This window comes from Pezoporus occidentalis, unplaced genomic scaffold, assembly GCF_034315485.1.
Source record: "Pezoporus occidentalis ecotype Australia unplaced genomic scaffold, CSIRO_AGI_Poc_V1 ctg38, whole genome shotgun sequence".
Classification (NCBI taxonomy): domain Eukaryota; kingdom Metazoa; phylum Chordata; class Aves; order Psittaciformes; family Psittacidae; genus Pezoporus; species Pezoporus occidentalis.
The window spans coordinates 89,837-115,673 of record NW_026915702.1 but is presented as its reverse complement, the minus strand read 5'-3'; the positions used below and the strand labels follow the sequence as shown (position 1 = coordinate 115,673).

Here is a 25,837-nt window from a genome sequence, read left to right as displayed (position 1 = left end):
CACTACCAAAGTCATCCCTGTTAGAGATGACAGGCTGGAGGAAAGCCACTACTCCCCTTCTAAGCACTGAAAGCAACTGACTGGTGAGCAAGAGTAGAAACACAGACCCACGCCTATGAATTCTTGCAGCTGTGTATCTCATGAACAAGCAGACGGACCTCACTGTCTCTAGATTAAATAAAGCTAAAAGCACCCCATTTAGATGGGTTTGTCTTGGCATTTACCTGTAGCTGAATCCCATTGCTCTGCTTTGCCCCAGACCTCCCTCTTGGCTTGCACTCCTCAGTGCAGCTCCATTCAACTGCAGAATGAGTATGCTCTAAGCTTTACTACTGGCTATGTTCTCTGAGGAGTGCCAGAAGGGCACATGTTTGCTTTCTGGACACAAACCATCTCAGCTGTAACTCAGTCATCTTAGAATCACTTTATTTTCTTTCCATGAAAAATGTAAGATTCATCAGAGAAACTCATTCAATGCAGTTGCCTACAAAGCTCTGTAACATTCTTTTTCAGGCTCTCTGAAGAGCACAGGGTTTATATCCATCACATGAATTACATGGCTACAGACAGGAAATTTAGTCAGTAAAATTACCCCAGATACACTTCATCATACCCAAAAGCAGAAGCTTCCCTGCAGCCTGCAGTACCTGTAAGTCCTGTGTCTATGTGCTTTTGAGAACCCTGGGTTTTTTTCAGCTTATTTCTGGTACATTCTCCCCCAGCTAGATGCTGGGGGAGCCTCCTGCTTCCTAAAACACATAAGCCATAAGTCAAATCTGTGACATAAGTCATTTCCCTTTTTTCTAAGTTATTCCTCTTGTACCCCAGTGCCTGGGTCATTCAGCCAACAGAAGTCACACCATTATTCCGCTCCATAAATGTTTTTATCTAAGCACCTTCTCATGGTTCATCAAGCAACTTGGCTAACAAGCCACATGTTGTTTGATTCCTTCTTCTCTCCTTAAAGAAAGGCACACAAGTGCAGCAGTCATCTAGTAGGGCTTTTTGCGCTGCTTTGTGGGCGTTTTTAATGTCTGGGAGCATTTGCTGTTGGGAAGGAGAGCTTGTTTGCTTTGCAATATTCAGGTTGCTATGTAATTATGCTAGAGAAGGTATCTCAAATACCATGGCCTGGACTCAGAGGAGGAGGTGGTGTCTTTATGATGAGCAGCAGCAGCAGCCCATGGAGAAACTCAACAGTGTCAGATCTTCCCCTCAAAAACATTGTGTCTCTTGTACAAATAAATTACACCCCTATGGCAAGAAATACTATTGTTGCAGAGGCATGAGGCTGGCGATGATGGGATGGGATGAGGATCCCAGAGCTTTAGACAGTCTTTCAGCTACCTCAGGCCACCGCTACAAAGTGTCCTGAAGTAAAAGACAAAGCCTTTGAACCTGTTCAGGTATTCTGCAGGAAAACAGGGTAGGGAGCATGAAACAAGTTTAGTTCACAGGATCTTCTGCGCATACCAAGCACTCTGCTGTGCCTGAAATCTCTCAAATCCTGCAGGCTTCATGGCTGGGCACATTGCAGTGATTTACTTATGCTGAGAAGCAGAAGTGGGAGGAAATCTCCAGGCCAACTCAACCTAACAGTGAAGGATTACCCAGGGATGCTCCAGTCTCTCTCAGCTACAGATGAATTTGATTAGCAACCTGTGCCTTTCCCAGGGGAGTCTTCCACATGGCTGCAAATCCTCTAAGTGCTCTTCTTCCTCCCTCCCCCAGCAACTTCCCATGTTGTTTGTGTTTTTCTGTGTCATTTCAGTTTTTCCACTGTTTTTCATCCAATAGTTTCCCTCATGTCAACCCTTGCCCATCACAGGGGGGGTGACAGGGTCACAGCTAATGAGTTTGGTTGGAAAGCTGAAGCCTGGTTGAAAACAGATCCCTTGAATTATTTAAACCAGGCTGAGAGGATGGGATCCCACTGGAGAAATCCCACATTGCCCCAAGAACCACCTGGTCTGCTCCAACTCTTTTCAGCTCTGAAAAGACTGCAATTACTCCAAGCACCTAAGAAACAACACAGTAATAAAGCGTTCGCGCTGTTCCCAACAGCATACAGACAGCACTTTGCATCTTCAAACCTTAACTAGTGAAAACTAATTATATGTGATGACCATGGGTGAATCACATATAAATACGTACTTTTTGAAGACAGCGGTGCTGACACAGTGCCTGCTATTAAAAGAAGCAGGACAATCTACTGCATAACACCGGAGTTAACATTCAGGCTCAGCTCTGGGTTTACAAGTGACACACTTTCTTGTCTTTAACAAAACTGTTAGCATTTTTGCCTCATTTATTTAGAGTATAACTCCTTCTGGGTGCAAACAGTCTTTTACTCTGGTGTTTGTAATAGTCCTAGCTCAACAGCGCCTGATCTCATTTGAGGCCAATAAATGACACAGTCATAAAAGCCCCAAGTATTTTAGACCCTTCACATTTCACTTGCTAGTGTCCAATCCTCAAATACACACCAGCTTTTCAGCCTCTGCAAATCTACATTTAAGCATGAGAAGCTGTGCTGTTTTATTTTGTACTACCCTCAAAAGTCCATCCATTTCTGTGACAAGCAACCATAGCTGGTGGAAGGAGGGTGGCCATATTTCTCAAGTGCACTTGCCACCAGGTCAGCAGGCAGGCTTTAAACACTGCCCAGGCAGAACACACCAATGTCACAGAATGACGCTGCAGCACAGGAGATACTTGTCCTAAGGGAGATACTTGTGACATCTGAGGAACCCTTCCTTTGGAGCTCTGAGGAAGACCTGCAAACCTTCACACCCCACAGCTGACGAATGAGGATGCTACTACTCTCCTTACCCTCCAAACTGCCACACCAACCCTCACCAAAACAAGCACAGAGGTTAAAGGCTCCTGGACCTCAGACTTTCCATGGCTCCTGACCTTGATTTATTCCTGTCTGCCACAGATGAAACTTCTATGTTCTTTATACTCTCACAACTGAGCATCGGATCTAAATCTCAAAGCTTGTGTGCCCAAATTCTGGGCACTCAGGCTTATAAAAACATACCTTCAAATACTCAGCATAAATTAGGGAGATAGGTAAGAGCAGGACAATGACAAGAACACAAGAATCCTTAGTGAACTGAAGTTCAAAGGCAAAGGGTCCAGGAGAGACATGCCATACATAGTGCTGCACCTTATTGCTGCTGATGGCAAATGATTGTGTTAATTTGCATTATTAAAAGCACCTCTCTTTCATTCCTCCTGGAAACTGTAAGAAGATTGAAACTGTTTAGTTTATCTCCATTTGGGAATATAAGAAAATCAACAACAATCCTCAGTAGATGGAAGCCAGCTTGTTTTCTCCCAAGCGCTTCTTCCCCCTGCAGCTCTTGAAAAAGGTATTTTAAGAACTATCTTCATGGCTGTGTAGTCCACTTGTCCAAAATGTTGATATTTTAAATGTGACATTTGACACTGCCCAGGAAGAGAGCAAGCAAAATCAGTGATCTATTATTACAGAGGACCTCCAGCCCTGTGCTCGGCTGTTCTACACACAGATCAGATCCAAAACAGAGCTTCCAAGTAGCTTTCTCTTATAATATCCAGTGTTAAAAAAATAAGAAAATCCCTAAAAAGGCTTTTTACTCAGCAAAAAAAAAAAAAAAAAAAATCTGCTACAGAGTATTATTTTAATTGAACCTCATACAATCTGTCTGGTGAGTAATTCTGGCATAAAACTTAATATACAGATTTCAACATGAAAACATCAGCGAAAGGCCTTGAGAAGTTTATTAACAAACTGTTATTTATAGTTATCTTTTTAAAATACGATTGACACAACATTCAGAGGCAAATTACAGGAACCGCCAAGTCGGGCAACAAAAAAACATCAGTGTTAAGACTTGATAGAAAGTTTTAAGGAACAGTTTGATACCCTCATTCCTAAGCCATTTGTCATTCATGAGCAGCCCAATCGCACACATACGTTTGCAAATTATTGTTATTGTCGTTAATTATTATTCACAGAAAAGCACTGACAAGTAAGATGGTTTGAATTCCAATGAAAGTGATAGATCGCTGCCCCAAGGAACTTTTTATCCCTCCTTCTACTCATTACCTGTTTACTAACAGTACCCATTTAGTTCCAACTTGTTTTCATGCTATCTAAAATGACTAGAAAATTAGGTCCTATTAAGTAATCATGAATATAAACTGTGACTCACAGGTTAAGTGAATACCATTACTGGCAATAAATTCAGAACCCTATTATAAATGTTTGCTGTTGTCAAGTGAACCAAAACAATACAACTTTATTCAATATTAATTGCATCCTTGGATGCTTGAACGGATTAAATAACTCCAACTAATATTCTGCACATAGTCAGGAGAACTGTGGACTGCAACAAATTGAGGTCGATCACCAAGGTAGAGAGAAAAAGAGACAAAAAGGAAGGAAAAAATACAGAAAGAGATATTTCAGCTCCTATGTGAAAGCAGATGGAGGGTGAAGGAAGCAGACAGGCTGTTCCAGATGGCGAGAGCGGCGGCGAAGAAGGCTCTCACACCCACTGTGTTGTGGCTGTGATGGGAAGAATAGACTTTTGGTTAAAGGATTACTATAGGGCTCAAAAGAGTTGGGTTTAATTCCATCCACTACCTCTCCACCAGGTCTTCAGACCCTCTGGGTTTGCCTTGTTGCAATCTTTAGGGTATCAGCTACCTCTGCAGCTGACAAAAAACACTTTTATTCATGCTTTGCCCTCAGCTCACACAAAGAGCAGTTGCAAACTCGATACTGGTTATACTGAGGTCCTGAGTAGTAACACACTGAGTTTTGGCTTAGGCAAGGATCACATTTTTCTCAGCCCTGAGCAAAAAATTAGGGGGGGGGAAAAGCCCAAATTCCCTATTCCAAAAATCTTACTGTCGCCCTGACAGTCAAGCACACTTCTTGGTTGCACAGGCATGCAGGTAACCAGGTATCCTCCAGCAGCAGGGAACTCAGACACTACAAAAATGCACTTGGAAGAGAACAGCCACAGGAAAAAGAGATAAATCAGGGCAAAAAGAGGTAAGGCATCAAAACCAGTAGAAAATAAGGCTCATGAAGAAAGAGTGAGCACTTATGTGAGCTGACAACACAGCAAACTGGGCGTCTCCAAAATGATGTGTTTATCTGAAAGCTTTTGATTGATGAGTATTTTGCAATCTTATTTTCAGACAACGAAAGAAAAATGACCTTTATGTTACACTGTTGCCTCAAATGAGCACTGTCCAAAACACACATAAGCCACACTTGAGAGCTGTCAAAAATCCCTCCTTACCAACGGCTGCAGACTTTTTCCCAATCCTCTCCATCAGCCTTTAAATCCGTTGGCCATCTTGCTTTTCTTTCTTTGTCATTTCAATTCCAGCTGAACACTCAAACCTGTTATTTTCTGTAACTGTTCAAGAAAGACCAACAATCTATGTTACAAGATACTACAATTCATGTTGCAGATAGTAGGGACTCACTATTTTTAAGCCTCCAAGATCATACTGGATAGTAAACTATGTCACATGATAGCAAACTTAGCTTAAAACAAACGTGTCACCTTAAATGAGCCCTAACAGTAATTTCCTCCTTGCCCTATATAAAGTACACAAACTAAAACATCTGAGTTGTTTCACAGTGTTAAGCTAAACATTAACACCCGGACCTCAGCCTTCCCTCCTCCTCCCACAGATGCTAGAAGCGTGCTGTAGGTACCATGAACCCCCTAACATGAATTATCTCTAACTCCACATGGTTTTGATGGTAAGATTCCCCAAGTTAAAGATCTGAAGGTCAGAAATGACCATGAAACATCTCCTTCTGTAAACATGAACAAAAGGCTCTTTCCTGGTGACTCCTGCATGAATCCCAAAAGCTTTCAGATGGCAAAAGGATTTCTCCCAGCAAATCATCCCAGAGGAGATGGGAACCACTCGCCTTCATAGTTTGCTCGAGCGGTTCATCAGCCTTCCCCCTGAAATCACATACCTTAACTTCAGCCCTTTGGCTAAGGTTATATTCTTCCCTGAGGACATTTTTCAATATGATGTTTCTTCAATGCAATTTAAAAAAAAAACACTGAACTGAGGACAGGATGAAACACTCTAACAGAGCCACTGCTGCCACACTGGGGTGTTGTAAAAGAGAGGCAGAAATTGCTGGTAGTGTCAGCAGAAACACAAAAATCAGACAGACTCTTCAATCTTCACAGGGGGTACGGAGCCAGAGGAAGCACACCAACATGTTTCTTTACATCTTGAGAATTTCCAAAATCAAAAGGGAAAAACAATTGAGTAATTTGCATAAAGCCTCAAGCTAAACAGTGATGTTTCACTGTGTCTAACCCAACACAAGTGTTTTTGGCACCCTGTCCATGAGAAGGGAAGATCTCTGACCAGAGACAAACAGATCTTGAGTCTTGTGGTACCTCCCAGCACCTCCTCTCTACACAGCAACTCAAATGCATAGGGTACATCCACCAGGACCTGTCCTACCACAAGCATCTTCTTAGATGGTGGAAGTCAAGGCTGACTGCCTGGCCTGAGGCAGGTCATCTCTAGTAGGCTTGTCCGATGAAGGTCTGAGCAGCTGAGAACAGATGAGAGCATGAGGTGGGCCACCTCATGAAAAGCCTGAGTGTTGGTGTGAGACTGCATGCAGGGGAAGATCCCAGGAAGGATGTGAGAGGACAAGAACACAGGAGACAGCACATAAGAGCTTGTGACAATGTGTGTGTGAGAAAGAAAATAGATGTGAGAGCAGTTCATGGAGTTACTTCATTCCACAGCATGAACAAGCACAGATGGATGTGTAGAAGAGCCATGAACAGTACCAGGAACCCATCAAAGAGTAAGAGTATGGTAGAGACACAGGACATAGATGAACCAAACATTACAGTAGAGCTCCTGAGAAGAACAGAACCACATGTAAGTTTTCTCTGTACTGTATTTTAGTATTTAGTATAAAATACTAAATAAATACTTTGTTTAGTATTTTAGGAAAGTACTGGAGTAGTGTATTTGTCTTCCCACCCAGCTCTTACCACGTTGTGGTACCCATACAACACTGTGTTACCATGACTAAGCTTTCAGGAAACTACCGCATCACTTTTGAGGACAGCACCAATATTTCCATAGTTACTAAGCTTCAGCCTTTCTAAATATTCTAGCTTCATCATAACTCTAATGTCAAGAAGGCCTTATGACAGACACCTTAGAAATGTGGGGCTGATCTGATTAGGCACACCAAACGATTGTAGGCTTTCCTCTTTAGCTGTTCAATGACATGGTGTATCTCGTTACTTCATGAAACGTCAAAAATTGAGGTTTAAAATGCCTTAGACAAAATACCATTTAAATAAGGAGGAAAAAACATATATTTCAGTGGTCACTCCTTGGCACATTCCTGCTATTGTGAAAGTTCACATCTCACAAGGGCTGGGGCAGAAATCCCCCTCTCCAGGCCTGCAGATTGAGTAGAGCTACAACAGGTAAATTTGTGGAAATACAGAAAGAAAAACAGTTAGATAAATCCTATTTTTTCCTCAAGCCCACCTGTCTTGACTTGGATAGGACTATAAATTGCACCAGCTGAGGATATGGCCCACTGCTGTGATTTTATTTTATCCTTGGTTTACTTTGTGAATTCTTCTTAGCTTTTTTTTCAGGATCTGTAATTTCGCTTTCAATGGCTCAGTAGTGAACAGGTTGAGTTTCAAGGAGAGAGACCTTCCAAACCTACACATGTAGAGTTCATCACCATGTTACTGCAGTCCTGCATGGACTGGCACCACCAAAACGCAGCAGCCCAAGAATGGATCATTATATATATTTTATATAAAATAATATGCGAAGTATTTTTAAATTACATTTTCCTGTTTAATATTACCAAAATATTTTGTTGACATGCTGGTATCTGAGAGATTGCAGCCACAAACTAAGATTGCACATGCTTAGAAAATGTGTAAATGCAGAACAGAGTAAATACACGTCCAAGTACTACCTGAACCAGCCACTGCCTTGCTGATAAAGGCTTTAGGAAAACACTACTGCCCAAGGGCATTGAGCAGAGCAAACAACATAGACCTCAGCCATCAAAGGAAGCAATTCTTTGAGTGGAAAAAACTTGTTTTCTTACACATGGAGATGACATCCAATTCAAGATGCCTATTTCAGTATCAGTGTGGCTGGACATGATTTAGAGGCACCTGTGAATAATTATTTCCAGCTCTGGAAGAGAGAGCTGGTACTCATTAGCGGTTCCTTGAAGCCCAGATGATATCATGATTAACTGAACTGGGATCTTTTTAATAATTCCAGCAGTTTCAACTCTCCCTTGTTAAAAATCTGCTGAAAAGTTTTCATTCAGTTTAAAGACTCCTCTCAGAGAGCAAATCATTCATAGATTGTACACACGGATTTAACATTCACAAATCAATGCACTTGAAACAGAGTATGTTTTTAAAGTTTCTCTTTCACTTTCTTCCCTGATTTAATGCTTTTCTTTCTTCTAACCAATTTTACCTCAGGCATTTAAAACTGCTGCATGAAAAAGGGCTGCTTTTCTGTTAGAAATGCTTTTAGCACTTTGGCACCCTAAAATGGAAGGTGGCAGAGAAATGCAAAATACAGCTACAACACTAATCCAGTACATCTCATCTGACACACCAAGGTTTTCACTTCAAGCCCACCCATGCTAGAGAAAAATCTATTAGAGGGTGAGATCAGCCGCCGGCTGTCCAACACGGTTCAGCATTACAGTGCAGGAGGAATCAAAGCCGATTTTATCCCTGCTCCTAAATAATGCCAGAGGAAAACATTTTGATCCAGAGGCTTTGAAGGTATTTAGACTTTTGCTTAGCTCCTATTTAAGTACTTTACTGTCAGTAACTCAGGGTGTGTCCCATCTCCTGCACTCTGTACATCTGCTACTTTAGTCAGTGAACAGACCTTCAATGCCTTCAGTGGGAATGGAACAAGTACTTTAATGATTTGCTCAGTGATGGCCTAAATCTTTAAGCAGTTTCACACCCCAGTAAGTCACACCAGAGCTGGTAGGAACTGCAGGTGCTACGCTGGTGGGTGGCCAAGGACAGAACCAAAACTCAGATTCAAATCTCCTAATTATCAGCCTGCTCTCTGAAACTAAGGAATGCACAACTGATGTGTAGGCTGATAAATGCACATACATTCATAATGAATATGGTTATGTCTGGAAAACAGCTCTGTTTTCTGTACACAGGCCCAGGTCTGTGATCCAGGGAGTTTAATTTTCTAAAACTTTCCAGGTTGACAAAGTCAAGTTTAAGAACTTCACTGCTTCAGATCTAAGGACTTACTAACCCAGTGGTGAGGCTAAGACAATGGTTAATAGTTTGAGACACTAATTGACCATATTTAATGAATTTAATTTGTAACAACCATGCTAATATCCATAACTATTAACTGATCAGCTTTACCTTCCTTGGGACCAACACCTGCTCCCATTAACTTCAGTGGGATACAGATCAAGGCCACATTAATCCTTTCCGGACCTCTTCAGTGGCACAAATTAACCCTTGCAGATGGCTTCATACATAACAACCAGGAAGATGACAGAGTTGAAGAACCACAGCAAACTGTCCTGCTGCTCTAACAAATCTGATCACATTAAGACTTTCCTCCCCAACACTCCTCTCAGGAAGGGAACTGCATGCCTAAGGTGACAAGCAGGGCCACACCTCTCCTGGCATGGAATTCTGACAGCAAAAATTTGATGAAGGTGATGAGAACACACCATAACACTCAGTTCTTCTGCTGCACTTTTCTTCTCCAAAGACCTGGGCAGACGTGCATTTGATTTGCTAAGTCAGTGTTTTTCTATGTGCTTGTCACAACAGAGTTGTGTGACCCACCTCCATATTAAACCACCAGCCTGATTCTTACTCACAGCCTGTTCATAGGAAATCAGTGAGCCCATGAACCAGGAATACTCTGTTTATAGGGAGCCCTCCCTTGGAAGCAGAAAGAAACTAAACTATTACAGTCAAAACTTGTTCTACAGTATTTTGAAAGTGGCACGCAGAGTATGAAAAGCACTACTCGGGATTAACAACGCGTCTGTTTGAGACGCTCTTCAAGTTGCAATTAAGGCAGGAGGGACACAGCAACGAGGGTGATGCCCAAAACAACCGAACTTTAATTACAACATACATATGTACAGAAGCCTATATGCTTACTTCCTTCAGCGCTCCCGGCTCTCTACCTCTACAGTATCCTATAAGGGAAAATTTGTTTTAACAAAAATAAAACTCTCCGTTCAGCCAAAAAAGCACCAGCCAGCACCCTGCTCCCTTGCACCATCTGTGCCTGTTTATTCTCAGCCTCCTGAAAAAAAAAAACCACAACTCTTAACGTTTTACTAATCTTTATGCCCCGTCACTATAAATAACAGAAATAAACCCCAACAACCGTTAAGACATCCAATCCACACCGATTATTTCTGCTTGTCTGTCCACGAATAGATGCAGCCATCGGCTTTGGGGGAGAGCGTGCAAGTCAGACCGCATTTATTTACAATTGCACTACCAAGAAGAAGCCTTTCCCCATCTCCTCGCCCAGTTAATATTTTCAAACACTTTTTTTGCCCTTTTTTTTTCTCTTTTTTTGGGGGGTGAGGAGGGGTGTCAGCCCAGCTCCTGCCTCATTATATATACATATATATATATATATAGTTGTCTGTGTTTCCAGATCACCCAGACTTCTTGCTCGGATGGATGAGCAGTGCGCGGAGCAGCACCAATGCGTGCACACAAGGACATACAGACACACAGACAGACAGACACGCACCCACCCGCAGGGGACCCCGCGCATCCCCGCAGGGAAGGGACACCACCACCACCCTCCACCTCCCGCAGCCGCTCCCCGCCACTTACGTCCCCAGCGTCTCCTTGAACTCGAAGATCTTCTTGATGTCCTCCGCTTGCTTCTTCCAGGAGCCGCCACCGTCCCCGTTCTCCCGGGCCATGGCCACGGCGCGCAACCCCGGGCAGCCCCGCGGATGCTGGCGCGAGCGGCACCGAGCCGTGCGCGGCTTTTGCTTTCTCTTCTGCCGCGGCGGCGGCTGCTGCTGCTGTTGCTGTTGCTGTTTCTTCTTCTTCTTCTTCTTCCTCCTCCTTCTTCTCCCCTTCCTTCCCCTCCTCACACTTCCTGCCCGCCGCCGCTTTTATTTCCTCCGCGCTCCGGCGGGCTCCGCTAGTGCCACTTTTCCTGGGCTATTTCCTACCAACTTTCTCTGCCGCCCCCTCCTCTATCCCCCCTTTCCCCTCCTCCGCACCGCCCCGCGGAGTCACTCGCGGGGTTCCCCCGTCCCTCCCTCTTTCCGCACCCTGCACAGCAGCTGCGCGCAGCCTGTCGGGGTCACTTTGGTTCCTGATAGACCCACCCAGCGAAAAAGTCCCTTTTGTTTTTTTTTTTCTCTTTTTGGGGGGAGGGCTATCACTGTTTTCTTCCCCACCCCCCTTGCGGGGCCCCGGGGGATGCTCAGCCTCCCGGCCGCGGAGCGGTGCGGAGCGGCGCGGAGCGGCGCCGCCGGTACCGCGGGCGCAGCGGCTGTGCGCGGTTGTTATGGCAATGGGAGGAGGAGGAGAAGGAAGAGGAAGAGGAGGAAGAAGGAGGAGGCAGCCCCGCCGCTGCTCTGCTGCCTGGCGCTGCCCCTCCTGACTGAATGACTGAAGATAATTCGCATTGCACCAAAACCGCGCACGTCAAACGGGAGGGGAGGGAAAGCGAAGAGGGGGGGGGAAAGGGAAAGCAAGGGGAAAAAAATTTAAAAAGCCACACCACAAGCGGCCGCGCTGCCTGGATGGGCGCTGCGCAGGGATGCGCCGGGGTGCGCGGAGGTGATGGTGCCAGCCTGCCTCGCGCACACACACGCACACATTCCTGGGATGCAAAAGCTCGCCCCTTCTCACGGACCCCCCCTTACCCAGCACCATCAGAGAAGCAAGGGGCATCCAAACACCAGGGTCACCCCCTTGAGCAGCACCAAGCCCGGAGGCAGGTGTATGGGCACTGTGTAGCCTTGTCAAGAAGCCCAAGTCCCGGCACCGTGTCCTGAGGCAGGCAGGACATCGGCCTGGCACGCACACACTCATGGCCCCGCTGAGGTTATTGCTAAAAGCAGCTTTTTCTCAGCGACACTGAGACCTCTAGTGTTGTCACATCGGGCATCAGCTGAGCTCTGATGCGTGGTGATGGGCAGAATTCATCAGAAACATCAGAGAAAATTGCAGCCTAGGTTAACTGAGATATACATTTATAGTTTATAAATGCTTAGCCTTCAGTTTCAGAATATGTAAGGGCACTAAAAAAAGTGCAATTCTTTTGGGACACAAGCGACTAAAGCACAGGCCTTGCTGCTGGCAGGTGCAGGCACTCCTGTGCCGCAGGGGCAGCTTCAAACCTGTCCATCACATTAGGTACCTGGAAATAAATCCTAATATAAGCGGCTAAATAATATTTACTTAATGTTATTGTATAAATAAAAGCAGATGTGATTGTACACACATACCTGTTTAACATGCATCGCGTCCTTTAACAGACCCCTTAAAATTCTACTTTCAAAGCTGTTTTTCCAAATTTTCCTTAATTTATGGGAAGAATGTAGAAGGTATCAGCCTGTGAGGCTTTCCCTGGGTCTGGGCTGAGCTGTGCCTCCCACTTCAAAGAGGATGTGGCAAAGGTGGGAATTTGGAGGTGCATGAAGGTGTTAAACTTGGAGAGCAGGCTGGGGTGTCTGAGCAATGCTACCCTCTGCTGGGCAGAGCCACTCGGCTTTGCATGTCCCAGCTCCCGCAATTCAGCGCCGCACCTCTCTATTTTGATGTTTTGTGGCTGTGCAGCAACATGGGCAGACCAAAGAGCTTGGGATGTCCTACAGCGGGTGCTTACCTGCGTTTTGAACAGCTTTCCTTCTGCTCCTGACTTATTCCCATTGTATCACTACGCTTTTTATTTTGTTGCTTGATCCTTATGACCTGCTCCATGGTAGTGTCACCAGAAGTCCCCAGGCAGGCTTTCTATGCCACTTCACACCTGGGAAATGAAAGCCATGATTGAGCTAAAAGGATGTCATTGATCACCAAATCCAAGTTTCCCTTCAACCTGCATCCCCTCGATAGTTTCTCGCTTTTTCACACATAAGCCACTCGGTATCAAAAATGCTGCACTGTGATTTGGGCTTACTGAGTGGGGCTAGCCTCCTGTCTTCTGGATAAGATCGAGAGAGTTTGAGGCCAGAAAGGGCAAGTGTGATCATCTGCCCTGCCCTGACCTCCAGAGTGACAGAAGCCAAAGAGCTTCATCATCCAGAAGATGTCTGTACACCAATGCGCGCAGCATGGGAAATAAGCAGGAGGAGTTGGAAACCTGTGTTAAGTCAGGAGACTATGATCTGGTGGCAATTACAGAGACGTGGTGGGACAGCTCACATGACTGGAATACAGTCATGGAGGGCTATGTCCTTTTCAGGAAAGACAGGCCAGCCAGGAGGGGTGGTGGGGTTGCTCTTTATGTGCGGGAGCAACTACAATGCACCGAGTTCTGTCCGGGGACAGATGACGAGCGAGTTGAGAGTCTGTGGGTGAGAATTAAGGGGCAGGCTGGCAGGGGGGATACTGTTGTAGGTGTCTGTTACAGACCACCGGATCAGGGTGAGGAAGTTGACGAGGCCTTCTACAGGCAGCTGAGAGCGGCCTCACAGTCACAGGCCGTGGTCATCATGGGGGATTTTAACTTCCCTGATGTTTGCTGGAAGGACCACTCGGCAACCCAGCCGCAGTCCAGGAGGTTCCTCCAGTGTATGGATGATAACTTCCTCCTGCAAATGGTGGATGAGCCGACCAGGAGAGGAGCGCTGCTGGATCTCATCCTCACTAACAAGGAGGGCCTGGTTGAAGCAGTAAGGGTTGAGGGCTGCCTTGGTTGCAGCGACCACGAGATGGTGAAGTTCAGGATCTTGTGTGGTAGGACTAGTAGAATACCAAGTAGAATTGCAACCCTGGACTTTAGCAGGGCAAACTTTGGCCTTTTCAAACAATTGCTAGGGGAAATCCCATGGGCAAGGCTGCTTGAAGGTATAGGGGCCCAAGATAGTTGGTTGACATTCAAGGACTGCTTTTTCCGTGCTCAAGATCGGAGCATCCCGACACGTAGGAAGTCAAGGAAGAGGGCCAAGAGACCTGCGTGGCTAAATAGGGAATTGCTGGGTATGCTCAAGTGGAAGAGGAGAGTTTACAGGTCATGGAAGGAGGGGCTGGCCACTTGGGAGGAATATAAGGCTGCTGCTAGAGGATGTAGGAAGGCAGCTAGGAGGACTAAGGCATCCTTAGAATTAAACCTGGCAAGAAGGGTCAAGGACAGCAAAAAGAGCTTTTTCAAATACATGGCAGACAAAACTAACACCAGAGGCAATGTAGGCCCACTGATGAACGGGATGGGTGCCCTGGTGACAGAAGATGCAGAAATGGCAGAGTTACTGAATGCCTTCTTTGTCTCTGTCTAGTCCTGAAGAGCCCTGTACCCCTGAGACCTCAGATGAAGTCAGGTCAACGGAGCGGTTTGCCTTAGTCGATGAGGAATGGGTTAGAGACCAGTTGAGCAATCTGGACATCCATAAATCCATGGGTCCAGATGGGATGCACCCGCGGGTGCTGAGGGAACTGGCGGAAGTCATTGCTAGACCACTCGCCATCATCTTTACCAAGTCTTGGGAAACGGGAGAGGTGCCTGAGGACTGGAGGAAGGCAAATGTCACTCCAGTCTTCAAAAAGGGCAAGAAGGAGGACCCGGGTAACTATAGACCAGTCAGCCTCACCTCCATCCCTGGGAAAGTGATGGAACACCTTGTCCTTGGTGCCATCTTAAGGCATATCAAGGATAAGAGGGTTATGTGGGGCAGTCAACATGGCTTCACCAGGGGGAAATCATGTTTGACCAATCTCTTAGCCTTTTATGAGGAAATAACACGGTGGATGGATGATGGCAGAGCGGTGGATGTGGTCTACCTTGACTTCAGCAAAGCATTTGACACAGTCTCCCACAGCATCCTCACAGCTAAATTGAGGAAGTGTGGTCTGGATGATCAGGTAGTGAGGTGGACTGTGAACTGGCTGAAGGAGAGAAGCCAGAGAGTTGTAGTCTATGGGGCTGAGTCTAGTTGGAGGCCTGTAACTAGTGGAGTGCCTCAAGGATCAGTACTGGGACCGGTATTATTTAATATATTCATCAACGATTTAGATGAGGGAATCGAGTGTACTATCAGCAAGTTTGCTGATGACACTAAGCTGGGAGGAGTGGCTGACACGCCAGAAGGCTGTGCTGCCATCCAGCGAGACCTGGACAGGCTGGAGAGTTGGGCAGGGAATAACTGGATGAAATATAACAAGGGAAAGTGTAGAGTCCTGCATCTGGGCAGGAACAACCCCAGGTTCCAGTATAGGTTGGGAAACGACCTGTTAGAGAGCAGTGTAGGGGAGAGGGACCTGGGGGTCCTAGTGGACGACAGGATGACCATGAGCCAACACTGTGCCCTTGTGGCCAAGAAGGCCAATGGCATCCTGGGGTGTATTAGAAGGGCGGTGGTTAGTAGGTCGAGAGAGGTCCTCCTTCCCCTCTACTCTGCCCTGGTGAGACCCCATCTGGAATATTGTGTCCAGTTCTGGGCCCCTCAGTTCAAGAAGGACAGGGAGCTGCTGGAGAGAGTCCAGCGCAGGGCAACCAAGATGATTAAGGGAGTGGAGCATCTCCCTTATGAGGAAAGACTGAGGGAGCTGGGTCTCTATAGTTTGGAGAAGAGGAGACTGAGGGGTGACCTTATTAGTGTCTATAAATATATAAAGGGGGAGTGTCACGAGGATGGAGCCAGGCTCTACTCAGTGGCAAACAATGATAGGACAAGGGGTAATGGGTACAAACTGGAACACAAGAGGTTCCACTTAAACTTGAGAAGAAACTTCTTCTCAGTGAGGGTGACGGAACACTGGAACAGGCTGCCCAGGGAGGTTGTGGAGTCTCCTTCCCTGGAGACATTCAAAACCCGCCTGGACACATTCCTGTGTAACATTATCTAGGTGTTCCTGCTCCGGCAGGGGGATTGGACTAGATGATCTTTTGAGGTCCCTTCCAATCTCTGGCATACTGTGATACTGTGATGAGCACCATAACTTGTCTTGGAGCTATGGCATACCGAAACCACCCACCACTATTATTCATGAAGTCATGTTGGTCCCTACAGTGTCAGGTTAAAACCTCACTGCACAGACAGCATCACCCACTTTCCATCCTCACTTTTAACAGCCAAAAAATTTATTTACAATTGCTCAAATCCTTGCAAATGCTGCAATTTCTCAGCATCAAAATTGCATAAGATAAAGGTACATGTCAGCCTGTAAATCTAAGTTTTCTTTTCCTTATTTAACTTGCATCTTCAGCACCACATGAATATGCCTTTTTTTGTGATAAAATAACTCATGTGATGTAGCAGGTAATACAGAAATCTCTGGAGCCATTACAGTTTTAATGAGAAGTATACGTGATGCTCCTATTAGGCAGGAACCACTAGCACAATAGACCGTAACAGCCCCTTCAGAGTCATTACAATCTGTCATGTCAGGCTGAATTTAGGGAGTCTGTAATCTTGCTTGACTGGCAAGCACCTGTAGAGCTATTGTGGCTATTTGAAGAACAAGTGTTTTTAAAAAATGAAAATCCTACATGAAAAGTTCTCTGCTGCATACAGCAGAGCCTGCTGCGCCTATGGGGCTCTGTATGACTGCATTCAATGCTTCATTACATACAACTAGATTACATGAACATTAATAAAGTGGTAAAATGAAGCACACAGAAGTGCCAGAATTCAGACTGCCAATAAAACATCAATTTGGGCCCTTTCTGTAGCAGCACGGTGGCAATTTCTCATTACCTGGGCATGCTCTGCAGCTCTGCCAAGGGTTAGATCAGAACATTGCTAATAAGCAGATGTGGTTGATGTGCTTTTGAACTAGCTACACATACTGCTCATGCACCCAATCGCTCCATGCAACAAAACCCCAAACCTTTACATTGGAGATGTAAAAGTTCCAACTTTTTTATAAAGCCTCCTGTGGTGTCCTGGGTTCAGCAGTAGCAGTCATATTGGAAATTTAGGGGAGAAATTAAAAACCAGCTTCTAGATGAGATGGTTTATTTCAGAGTAAAGTGATACGATTTTCGGAGTAATATTTAAAACTACATCTCTACCACTTTGCTCCTTCCAGATGATGTTGGGGTTGCTCGTATATGGTACAGCTGCTCTCAGCCACACTCACTGCTAGCCCTTAACATGGGCACTGTGGAAACTACATTACAATGAGCATAAATAAAGGAGTCATGTCTGTTTTTCAAGGTCTTTCACTTGCAACTTGGTTTTCTTCTGCTAAAATACTATACTATTGGATCTCTTTCCCATCACTGTTTCTGAGTCATACAATATAATCTTCCTTTTCAATTACAAATCAACACTATTGATGCTTTTCTGCAAAACTGTCAGAAACATGCCAGTTGCTCATTTGTCCAGGTCCGTGCTCAACAGATGAACACCCACATGTCCATGCCCATGCTTAGGGTTAAAACCCCACATGCAAGCTGTACTTTACAACCATGCAGCAACCTCAGATAGCACCTTTTCCTCTAAAAACTGGGGCCAGCCCCAGAGAGAAGGTGGATTGTTGATTTCACACACATAGGTATGTACATACACTAACTGCAGTGCAGCAGGAGCAAAGTTATTTGGTGCTGGTCTGCTCCCACGGATGCTGATAGCAGCACTGTCATTAGTGAGTGTAGACCTTGGCAAGCAATTCAAGGCAAAATGGTATCTCAGATGCTTCATAGCCTCTAGGATGAGCCCAATATGAAATAAAAACCTGGGGCAAGGCATCTCAATAGAACAAGAGGAAACGGCCTCAAGCTGCACCAGGGGAGGTTTATACTAGATATTAGGAAAAATGTCTTCACTGAAAGGGTGCTCAGGCACTGGAACAGGCTGCCCAGGGCAGTGGTGGAGTTACCATCCCTGGAAGTACTCAAAAAACAGGTAGATGAGGCCCTCAGTGACATGGTTTAGTGGTGGACTTGGCAATGCTGGGGTAAAGGTTGGACTTGATGATCTTGAAGGTCTTTTCAACCTGGTTGCGTCTATGATTCAATGCTTCTGTGATCTTCAAATTCGGCAGCACAGATTACAATCATGCTTTTTAAGGGGCCAGCTCTGACCAGCATGATAAACATTCCCTCCAAACTCAGTTTTTTTTCCATGCATTCACACATCTCTTGGCATTTTCAAGAGTGGGAATATTGTAGCTCCAGCCTTTGATCCAAGGTGACCCCCTTGGAAATTTAGAGGAAATCCTCTTGGGTATTGTGCTGAGTCATGAGAAAATGAATTTATGATAAGAATTGTTTGCTTAAAAAAGAGACAGAAAGTAGCTTATTTTAAATGAGAAATTTAAATGCTTATTTAAATGAGAAAATTGCTTCTCTTAGAAAAATAAAAAAGGTTCACTGCTATTTCTTTCATTGGATGTATTAAAAAGAACCACAGTTTGAAAGGTGCTCTTTGATAGGGGACCACAGGTTTGGGTTTTTTTACCACAGATGAAACTAGTGCTTATGGTTGGGTTTTAATATTTTCCAGGTTAGTTTTGACACCACAATTTCAGTGCAGAAAACTATAAACTCAGCTCTAAAGATGTCCACCACATCAGGCTGAACCTGCTGCAGCTGATGACAACAGCAATGCTCCTTTGAGCTAACTGAAGACTTTCCAAGTGACTTCAGGGGACCTTGACTTGGACTGTGCTTCAAGAGGATGCATATGAAGAAGAGAAAACTCCAAACAAAAGACTTCTACAGATCTTAGATAAACAGTGTTTTGTGTTCGTTTTAGGGTTAAGTATAATCAATGTCCTTACACCACCCTTAAGCACATTAAAGCCTTTGATCAGTTTAAGCTCTTTAAGATGACCTAAGGCCCTTGCTCATGGCAGATAGTTAAGCCACTGTCCAAAAACATACAAAAGCAATGAAGAGGAGGTGATAATGGCTGCTGCCAGTGCTGCTTTTCTCACAGGGAGGAGAGAATTTAAACTACCATAGGGTTTTTAACCATGTCTTTAAAGTGGAATAAGCAAGCACTGATAGATGTGAATGCTCAGCCTGCAATTAGTTGTCTGAAGACCATCTGGTGCTTGGTTAAGATCCCAGGTGTTTTTATTACTCTTGAGGTTCAGAGATGCCAGCCAGCCCCTTGAAGTTGTGACTTTTCTTTGCTGTTTTTATTATCATCTGAATAAACCTAGGCAGTTAGAGGACAAAAGTCTCGACAACATGTTGCAGAGGCCGCTTGTTTCTCTATGGAAAAAATGGGATTTAAGAGAATAATAACCAGGCTGAACACATCATTTGGAGTCTGCCGTGCCATGCGTGCATTGCAATAAATCTTTAAACTCAGGGTTGTAAATCACAGTCACATAAAAGTATGCTGGGAGGAAAAAAATTATCAGTGAGGAATAGATTAACATGGTGGTGAAGATGAATGTGAGCACTGGGAGAGATGGCAGGAGCCAAACATGTCTCATAACTTTAACGAGCTGCATGGCTATTACAAGCCCTGCTCGTTCACCTCCTCTCTCAGTCCCTGAGCTGTGGAGGCCTGGGCTCCAGATCCAACAGGCTGAGGCTCATCAATGAGCCAAGCTTTGGTGAAAATGAGAACTGGGTCCTTCTCTGGTTGGTCTGGCTGATTTGGCTTTGCATGCTTTGTTCTTGTGGGGAGTACTGAGTTGGGACATTACAGCTTCAAATCTCACATTGAAAGAACATCTGGTGATGAGATAAAGGACTCAAAACCTGTGAAAATATTAAAAAGAAAAAAGGGAAGGGAAGGGAAGGCCCAAACACTTCCAATTCAACACCACAGAACCAGAGAATCATTCAGGTTGGAAAAGACCTTTAGGATCATCAAGTCCAAACATTAACACAATTCTGCCAAACCCATCACTAAACCATGTCCCTAATCACCACATGTACATCTAAACACCTCCAGGGATGGTGACTCCACCACTTCCATGGGCAGTCTGTTCCAGTGCTTGACAACTCTTGCAGTGAAGACATTTTTCCTCATCTCCATCTAAACCTGCCCTGGTGCGGCTTGAGGCCGTTTCCTCTTGTCCCATCCCTTGTTCCTTGGGAGCAGAGCCCAGCCCCTCCTGGCTCCATCCTCCTCTCAGGCAGTTGTAGGGAGCGATGAGGTCCCCCCTGAGCCTTCTCTTCTCCAGGCTGAACCCCCCAGGTCCCTCAGTCGTTCCCCATCACACTTGTGCTCCAGGCCCTGCACCAGCTCCGTTGCCCTTCTCTGGCCCAGCTCCAGCACCTCAAAGTCTCTCTTGTAGTGAGGGGCCCAGAGCTGAACACAGGATTTGAGGTGCAGCCTCAACAGTGACCAAGTGCAGGGGAACACCCTGACACACTATTGCTGATATAGGCTAGGATGCTTTCAGGTGCCTTGGCCACCTGGGTACAAGCTGCTCATGTTCAGCCAATACAGGTTTACTTAATTTGTTTCCTTTTTCCCCTGGGATTTCTCCCTTGCAATGAACAGCTCAGCGCAGGGGATTCAGCTGCACAGTGAAGGAGCTGCCCTATGAGTCTCCTTCCTATTCCTGCTGCCCTGTGTAGAGTACTCTGGATGGATTAGCACTGGGAGGCAAGAACAAGTCAATGGGAGTTGTGCTTTTAGGCACACCAACTGCAGTGAGATGCCGAGTGCTGTGGAGGATCAGATCTCAGGTGTTGCAAATTGAGTACCCAAAATTAGCAATTGCCTTTGATCATTTTGGCCTTAATCTCTCTGTGCCCTGGATCACCAGCTGGTGATATCGCAGGAGCACTGTGAAGATAAACACATTAATATTGATCAGATGCTGAAGCATTAAAGGCGCTCGCAAGGAAATTAATGTTGAATTCAGTGTGCGGTTTGAACTACGTGTGTTAATGTGGCCTAGAGCCATTCACTGAATTAAAATAACCCCAAATGATAGGTGATCAGATAATTAAGGGATGCCTTACATTCAATGTGCACAAAGGCCCAAGCTGTGGCTGTGCAGGCTGTTTAATTCTGGTGTTTCCCAGCTCATGAGTTTGATTTCACAACCCACATGGGGTTTATAGACCATACCCCCACGAAAGGAGGTTTATCTGATGACACCGTCTCTCTGCACCATCTTCATGCATGTGCCTGTTGATCTCTCCCACCCCAATAACTTTTGACTGTCATACCTGATTCCAACCACATATAATCCACAATAGGATTTAACTGCCCACCACACTGCTGTTTCATCCAGGGAATATATCCATCAGAGAAGTGGGCTTGTGAACCTCAAAATAACACACAGAGGCCAGATCCTACCTGCTGTGAAGCAGCCAGTAGTCACATCTTTGCTGATTGGCACTGTGGAGGAGCCTCTCTTCCCAATCCAGCCTGGCCCATGCTTGCACTGAGCCCATGTTTGCGCTAAGGAGGTTCACAACTCCTTAGATTCATGCGATTTTACTGTTACAGCCATACATCTACTATGACTTCTCATCTTCCCAAGCTTGATGTGCTCATCTGAGCCACGTGAATGTTGCATCAACACAACTCACTTCCAGCAGTGACAGGCCAGAGCTCTCCTCTCCAAAGGAGGTGACTTATTCTGGCTATCTTATCCATTTGCACTCAGAAGAGATGTCGGTAGCCTCCAGCACCATCCCACTGCACTGATGGAGTCACATAGTAAGTGAAAAGTAGAGGAAAAGAAATAACACAGAGAAGGGGAGAAGATATGGAAAGCTATTCACATGCCTGCAAAGTAATCACTTTTTTCATTTAAGCAAAGCATTCAGCTATCTTTTATATTGCTACTGGTAAAGTCCTCTTAGAAGCTGGAAATTAATTATTTTTTTTTTAATCTATCTCCTCATTTTCTCTCTTTCCTGTTCAGCAAACCTTGTTTGCCAAATGCCCCACGTTTCTCACAGAACTGAAATGAACTTGGCTCATCTTGTTCTTTTCTTCAACAGACATTAATGTTGCTGAATAATGAAGAAAGAAGGAGCTTTGCTAATTAACTGCAGCCACCCAAGAACAGGGACATCAGGACTGCCTGTGGCTGTGCCTGAGCTCAGCTGTTCTTGTGTGGAGGGTAAATACCTGAACAAGAAGCTGCCAGTTAGGCTGATAGAGAGCAATTAATGCAGGAGATAATCCTGTTCGCAAGACCAGGCATTATTTCATAAGACCAGACTTACTAAGTCACCAGAAACTTGGTGTGGGGCACCAAAGTGAGATGCTTTCTTGGATCTAGACTTCAAACTATTTTGCTCTGCACAGTCCCCAGCAGCAAACAAGTGATGGAGTTCAGCTGAAGCTGCCCAAGGTCTGAATCAGTGCTGCCCCTAGAATCATAGAATAGTTAGGGCTGGAAAGGACCTTAAAATCATCCAGTTCCAACCCCACCTGCCATGGGCAGGGACACCTCTCACTGAACCATGACACCCAAGGCTCTGTCCAACCTGGCCTTGAACACTGCCAGGGATGGAGCATTCACAGCTTCCCTGGGCAACCTATTCCAGTGCCTCACCAACCTTACAGTAAAGAACTTCTTCCTTATATCCAATCAAAATCTCCCCTCTTTGCTTCATTTACAACATAATTACCAGATGAGCTGCCAAGCAAAGAAAGAGTCCAATTCTCCAGTTGTAGCCAAAAGTCTCTTTCAGTGCCAGATCTGAAAGCAGAAGATGCCAGTGTTTAGCAAAAGCAGGCATGTTTTGGAAAGTTTTGGTGGAATTCCTGACTTTCAGGACACCAGGGCCAGTGTCAGCCGGTTTAATTCTTCCAGCTGTCCAAAAGCATGTCTGCTGGGATGTGAGCAGACTGTAAAACGATCTCCAGAAGTTGAGTTATGCAGAGTTTGGTGGGGAGGAAAAGGGCTTTAGTAAAAGGCTGAATCTCATTTTTTCCAGAGCTCTGTAACACAGCTGGAAAAACGTGCTTTCATCTAATTGATATGAAAGCTACAGCCCCACAAAGGTTGTTACATGGTGTTTAATCAAATAGTGAAATCAATGGAGGTGGCTCTCTCTGATGGAACTGAAGTTCACTTTGTGCACTTTGAAAACTTGTTTAATTAAATGGCTTGGTTTAGACACTCTCCCTTAATTAAATTTGCATACACATAGAAAGTGAGGAAACCCAGGGTGCTTTACTGAACTCTGCTCCTTTCATTTAGGAATACCCATTTCTTCCTCCACCATCAAGCTGCCAAACTCACTTTTAGGCCAGCTATAGGTTGAACCATGCCTTCCCAGGCTCTTGTTGGCTTGCCCTCCCTCATGTACACATGTACAGAGCTATGAGCAGTGACTGCTGTGGACAGTGTGCTCTGTGGCCACATCAAACCCCAGCAGCTGACAAAAAAAGGCTCCTTACCTCAGCTTTGCAGTAATTTCGACTGGAATACGATGACCCTTGTCCTGTTTGCTTGGCTCTTGTCTTGAGTTCTCCTTCCTGCATGATGTTTGCATCATCATCACCATGGTTGTAGAGGGGGAAACTGAGGTGCAGAGAAGCCATTTGCCTGATCATCTCTATCACTGGCATGTTTTGTGTTGAGTTGCATTGAAACTCATGGACTTTAACACAGCCTTTCACAGACACTTAAACCTCAGCCCCGAAGCGCAGGTCCATGATCTTAAGGTCTCTTCCAACCCTAACTGTTCCATGATTCTATGATTCTATGTCTCCAAGTAAAACAAAAGGCTGGTGTGAGAATCAGCTCAGGAGCTGTGCATCTCTCACCAGCTGCTCCTCCAGTCTCACTCCGCTTTGATAATAGCCTGAACAAAGAGACAAATTAAATAGTGATTACCCACATCTCCACATGGTTTCTGTGACATGCCTGTGAGGCTTCAGCGTTGGGCTGGGACCTGGCTCTGTATAGGAGAAGCAAGCCAGAGCTCAGGAAAATTAGCACAAAACCAACTTGGAAAAAGCCAGGTATGATCAGGCAGGAGAAACCTCCCCACACCCCCCAGGCTACCATTGCCCCAGAAGTATCTACCACATGAAGGATTCAACCTGTGTTCCCACCACTTTGCTATGTCCTTGAGTGACACTGTCTAGCTGCACCATCATACCTTCTTATTCCAAACTGAGCTACAGCTTTTGCCTTTTCTCCTCACTCTGCATCTCCCACAGCCACTGGTTACCCTCCCATTGGAGAGGAATCCAGACATTCTTTGTCCCTATGGGTCACTTTTTGAGCTGGACTGTGCTGTGTTTTGCCATGTTCATGTGTTTCCAGTGCTCGCTGACTGCCAGCTATGGTCAGATAAGATCTAATCAGGGCTCTGCAGGCAGGAAAACACCAGCTAGCATGAGGTTTTACATTGTGCACCCCCGTCTTCCTCGCTGAGCATTTCCATGCAAATTCAATCCCCTTAACAAAAAAGCTTTCTCTCCTCTGTGGATTTGACTTTATCCCTGTTTAACCATACCTTAGAGCTTGGCTGCTGCAGAGCAAGTTACGTCTGGGCTCCATCTCCATGGTAAGGCTTCACGAACCTGAGCGATAGCGTCCCTTCTGAAATGGACCTTGGTAGATATTCACTAAAGCACGAACCTCGCTTGTCCAACTCCCTAGAGCAGCAGAGCCCATAACCTTTGTGATGTTTTGACTTGATTCATTCCCATGTTCAGAAGTCAACGAGCAGGCTGAGTCTGGGATGTTAACAACCCAGTTGTCAGCTCATTAGGGCAAACCTGCCAGGGTTACCTGTGCAAACCCAATGCCATTGCAATGGTTTGTATGGTTAATAATAAAGTGATGGTGTCCATCAGTGTAACTCCCATGTAAGATGTGCTCAAATGCATTTCATTTCAAGACTAATGATACACCAAACTGCAGTGTGCGGACCCTTAATGCCTCTTTATACAGCTGGATTCTGTGCACCACAGGCATGTTAGACAGCTGGTTTTTACAGTCTTAATTAGCCTGAACTAAGAACCCTGGGTCAGAGTCAAGTGGTCAAGAGGTGACAGAAGGGTTCATTTATCTGGCAGAGGTACCTTAGCATGTATAGTCACACATTTATGGCCAGATGACTTCACCACAGTGAGCAAAGCCTTGCAATGAGGCTTTGAGCTTGCAGGCTCATCCTGCCCTTGTACATCTGCTTCCACCTTTCTGCTAACTTGGGAAAACAGACCAGCATCACCAAGCATTGCAGGGTCTGTCTGGAAAGACTCAGAATTCTTGGAGATTGTGCATCCACTGTGTAGGCAAGGCCATTGCTCCCCACCAGGGTGGTTCAACTGGTGAATCATGCTTTGGATGAAGATCTGGAAAAGCCACAATGCACCTGTAATTCCCTCTAGAAGCCCATGACAAAGATCTGGACTCATCTCACCTACCTCCAGCCTTCAGTACACACCACGTCTGAACTTGCTGTCTTCCTTAGGTTCATCCAGTCCACCTCGGACACTTACTAAGAGGATGGAGGTGCCCATTGCTCAGCACTCATTGCAAAGCAAAGCAGGGCTGCTGGCTCAGCATCTCACTTCATTGGACATGACCTCCTTTGCTTTCCATCTCACTGTACATCTGCAAGGCAGAATGGATTCTTGTCCTTTTGCTCTCCGTCACCAGAACAGTTTAGATGGGTGGCTGGTTCCCAGCAGTGCAGTGCTCAGGCAGTTTCAGACTGT

General features: G+C 45.4%; 1 protein-coding gene across 4 annotated transcripts in view; it reads right to left on the bottom strand.

Annotated features, from left to right (window-relative positions):
* Nucleotides 1-11,724, bottom strand: part of CAMK1D (calcium/calmodulin dependent protein kinase ID) — a 223,194-nt gene extending 211,470 nt beyond the window's left edge. For 2 of the 4 annotated variants that reach the window (XM_062631922.1, XM_062631921.1), the window contains exon 1: nt 10,926-11,722. In XM_062631922.1, the coding sequence (XP_062487906.1) occupies nt 10,926-11,017 (92 nt within the window). In that variant the 5' untranslated portion in view covers nt 11,018-11,722. Of the gene's footprint in view, nt 1-10,925 lie in introns of all 4 variants that reach the window. The other 2 variants (XM_062631924.1, XM_062631923.1) reach the window with 2 other exon arrangements.
* Nucleotides 11,725-25,837: the final 14,113 nt, after the last annotated feature.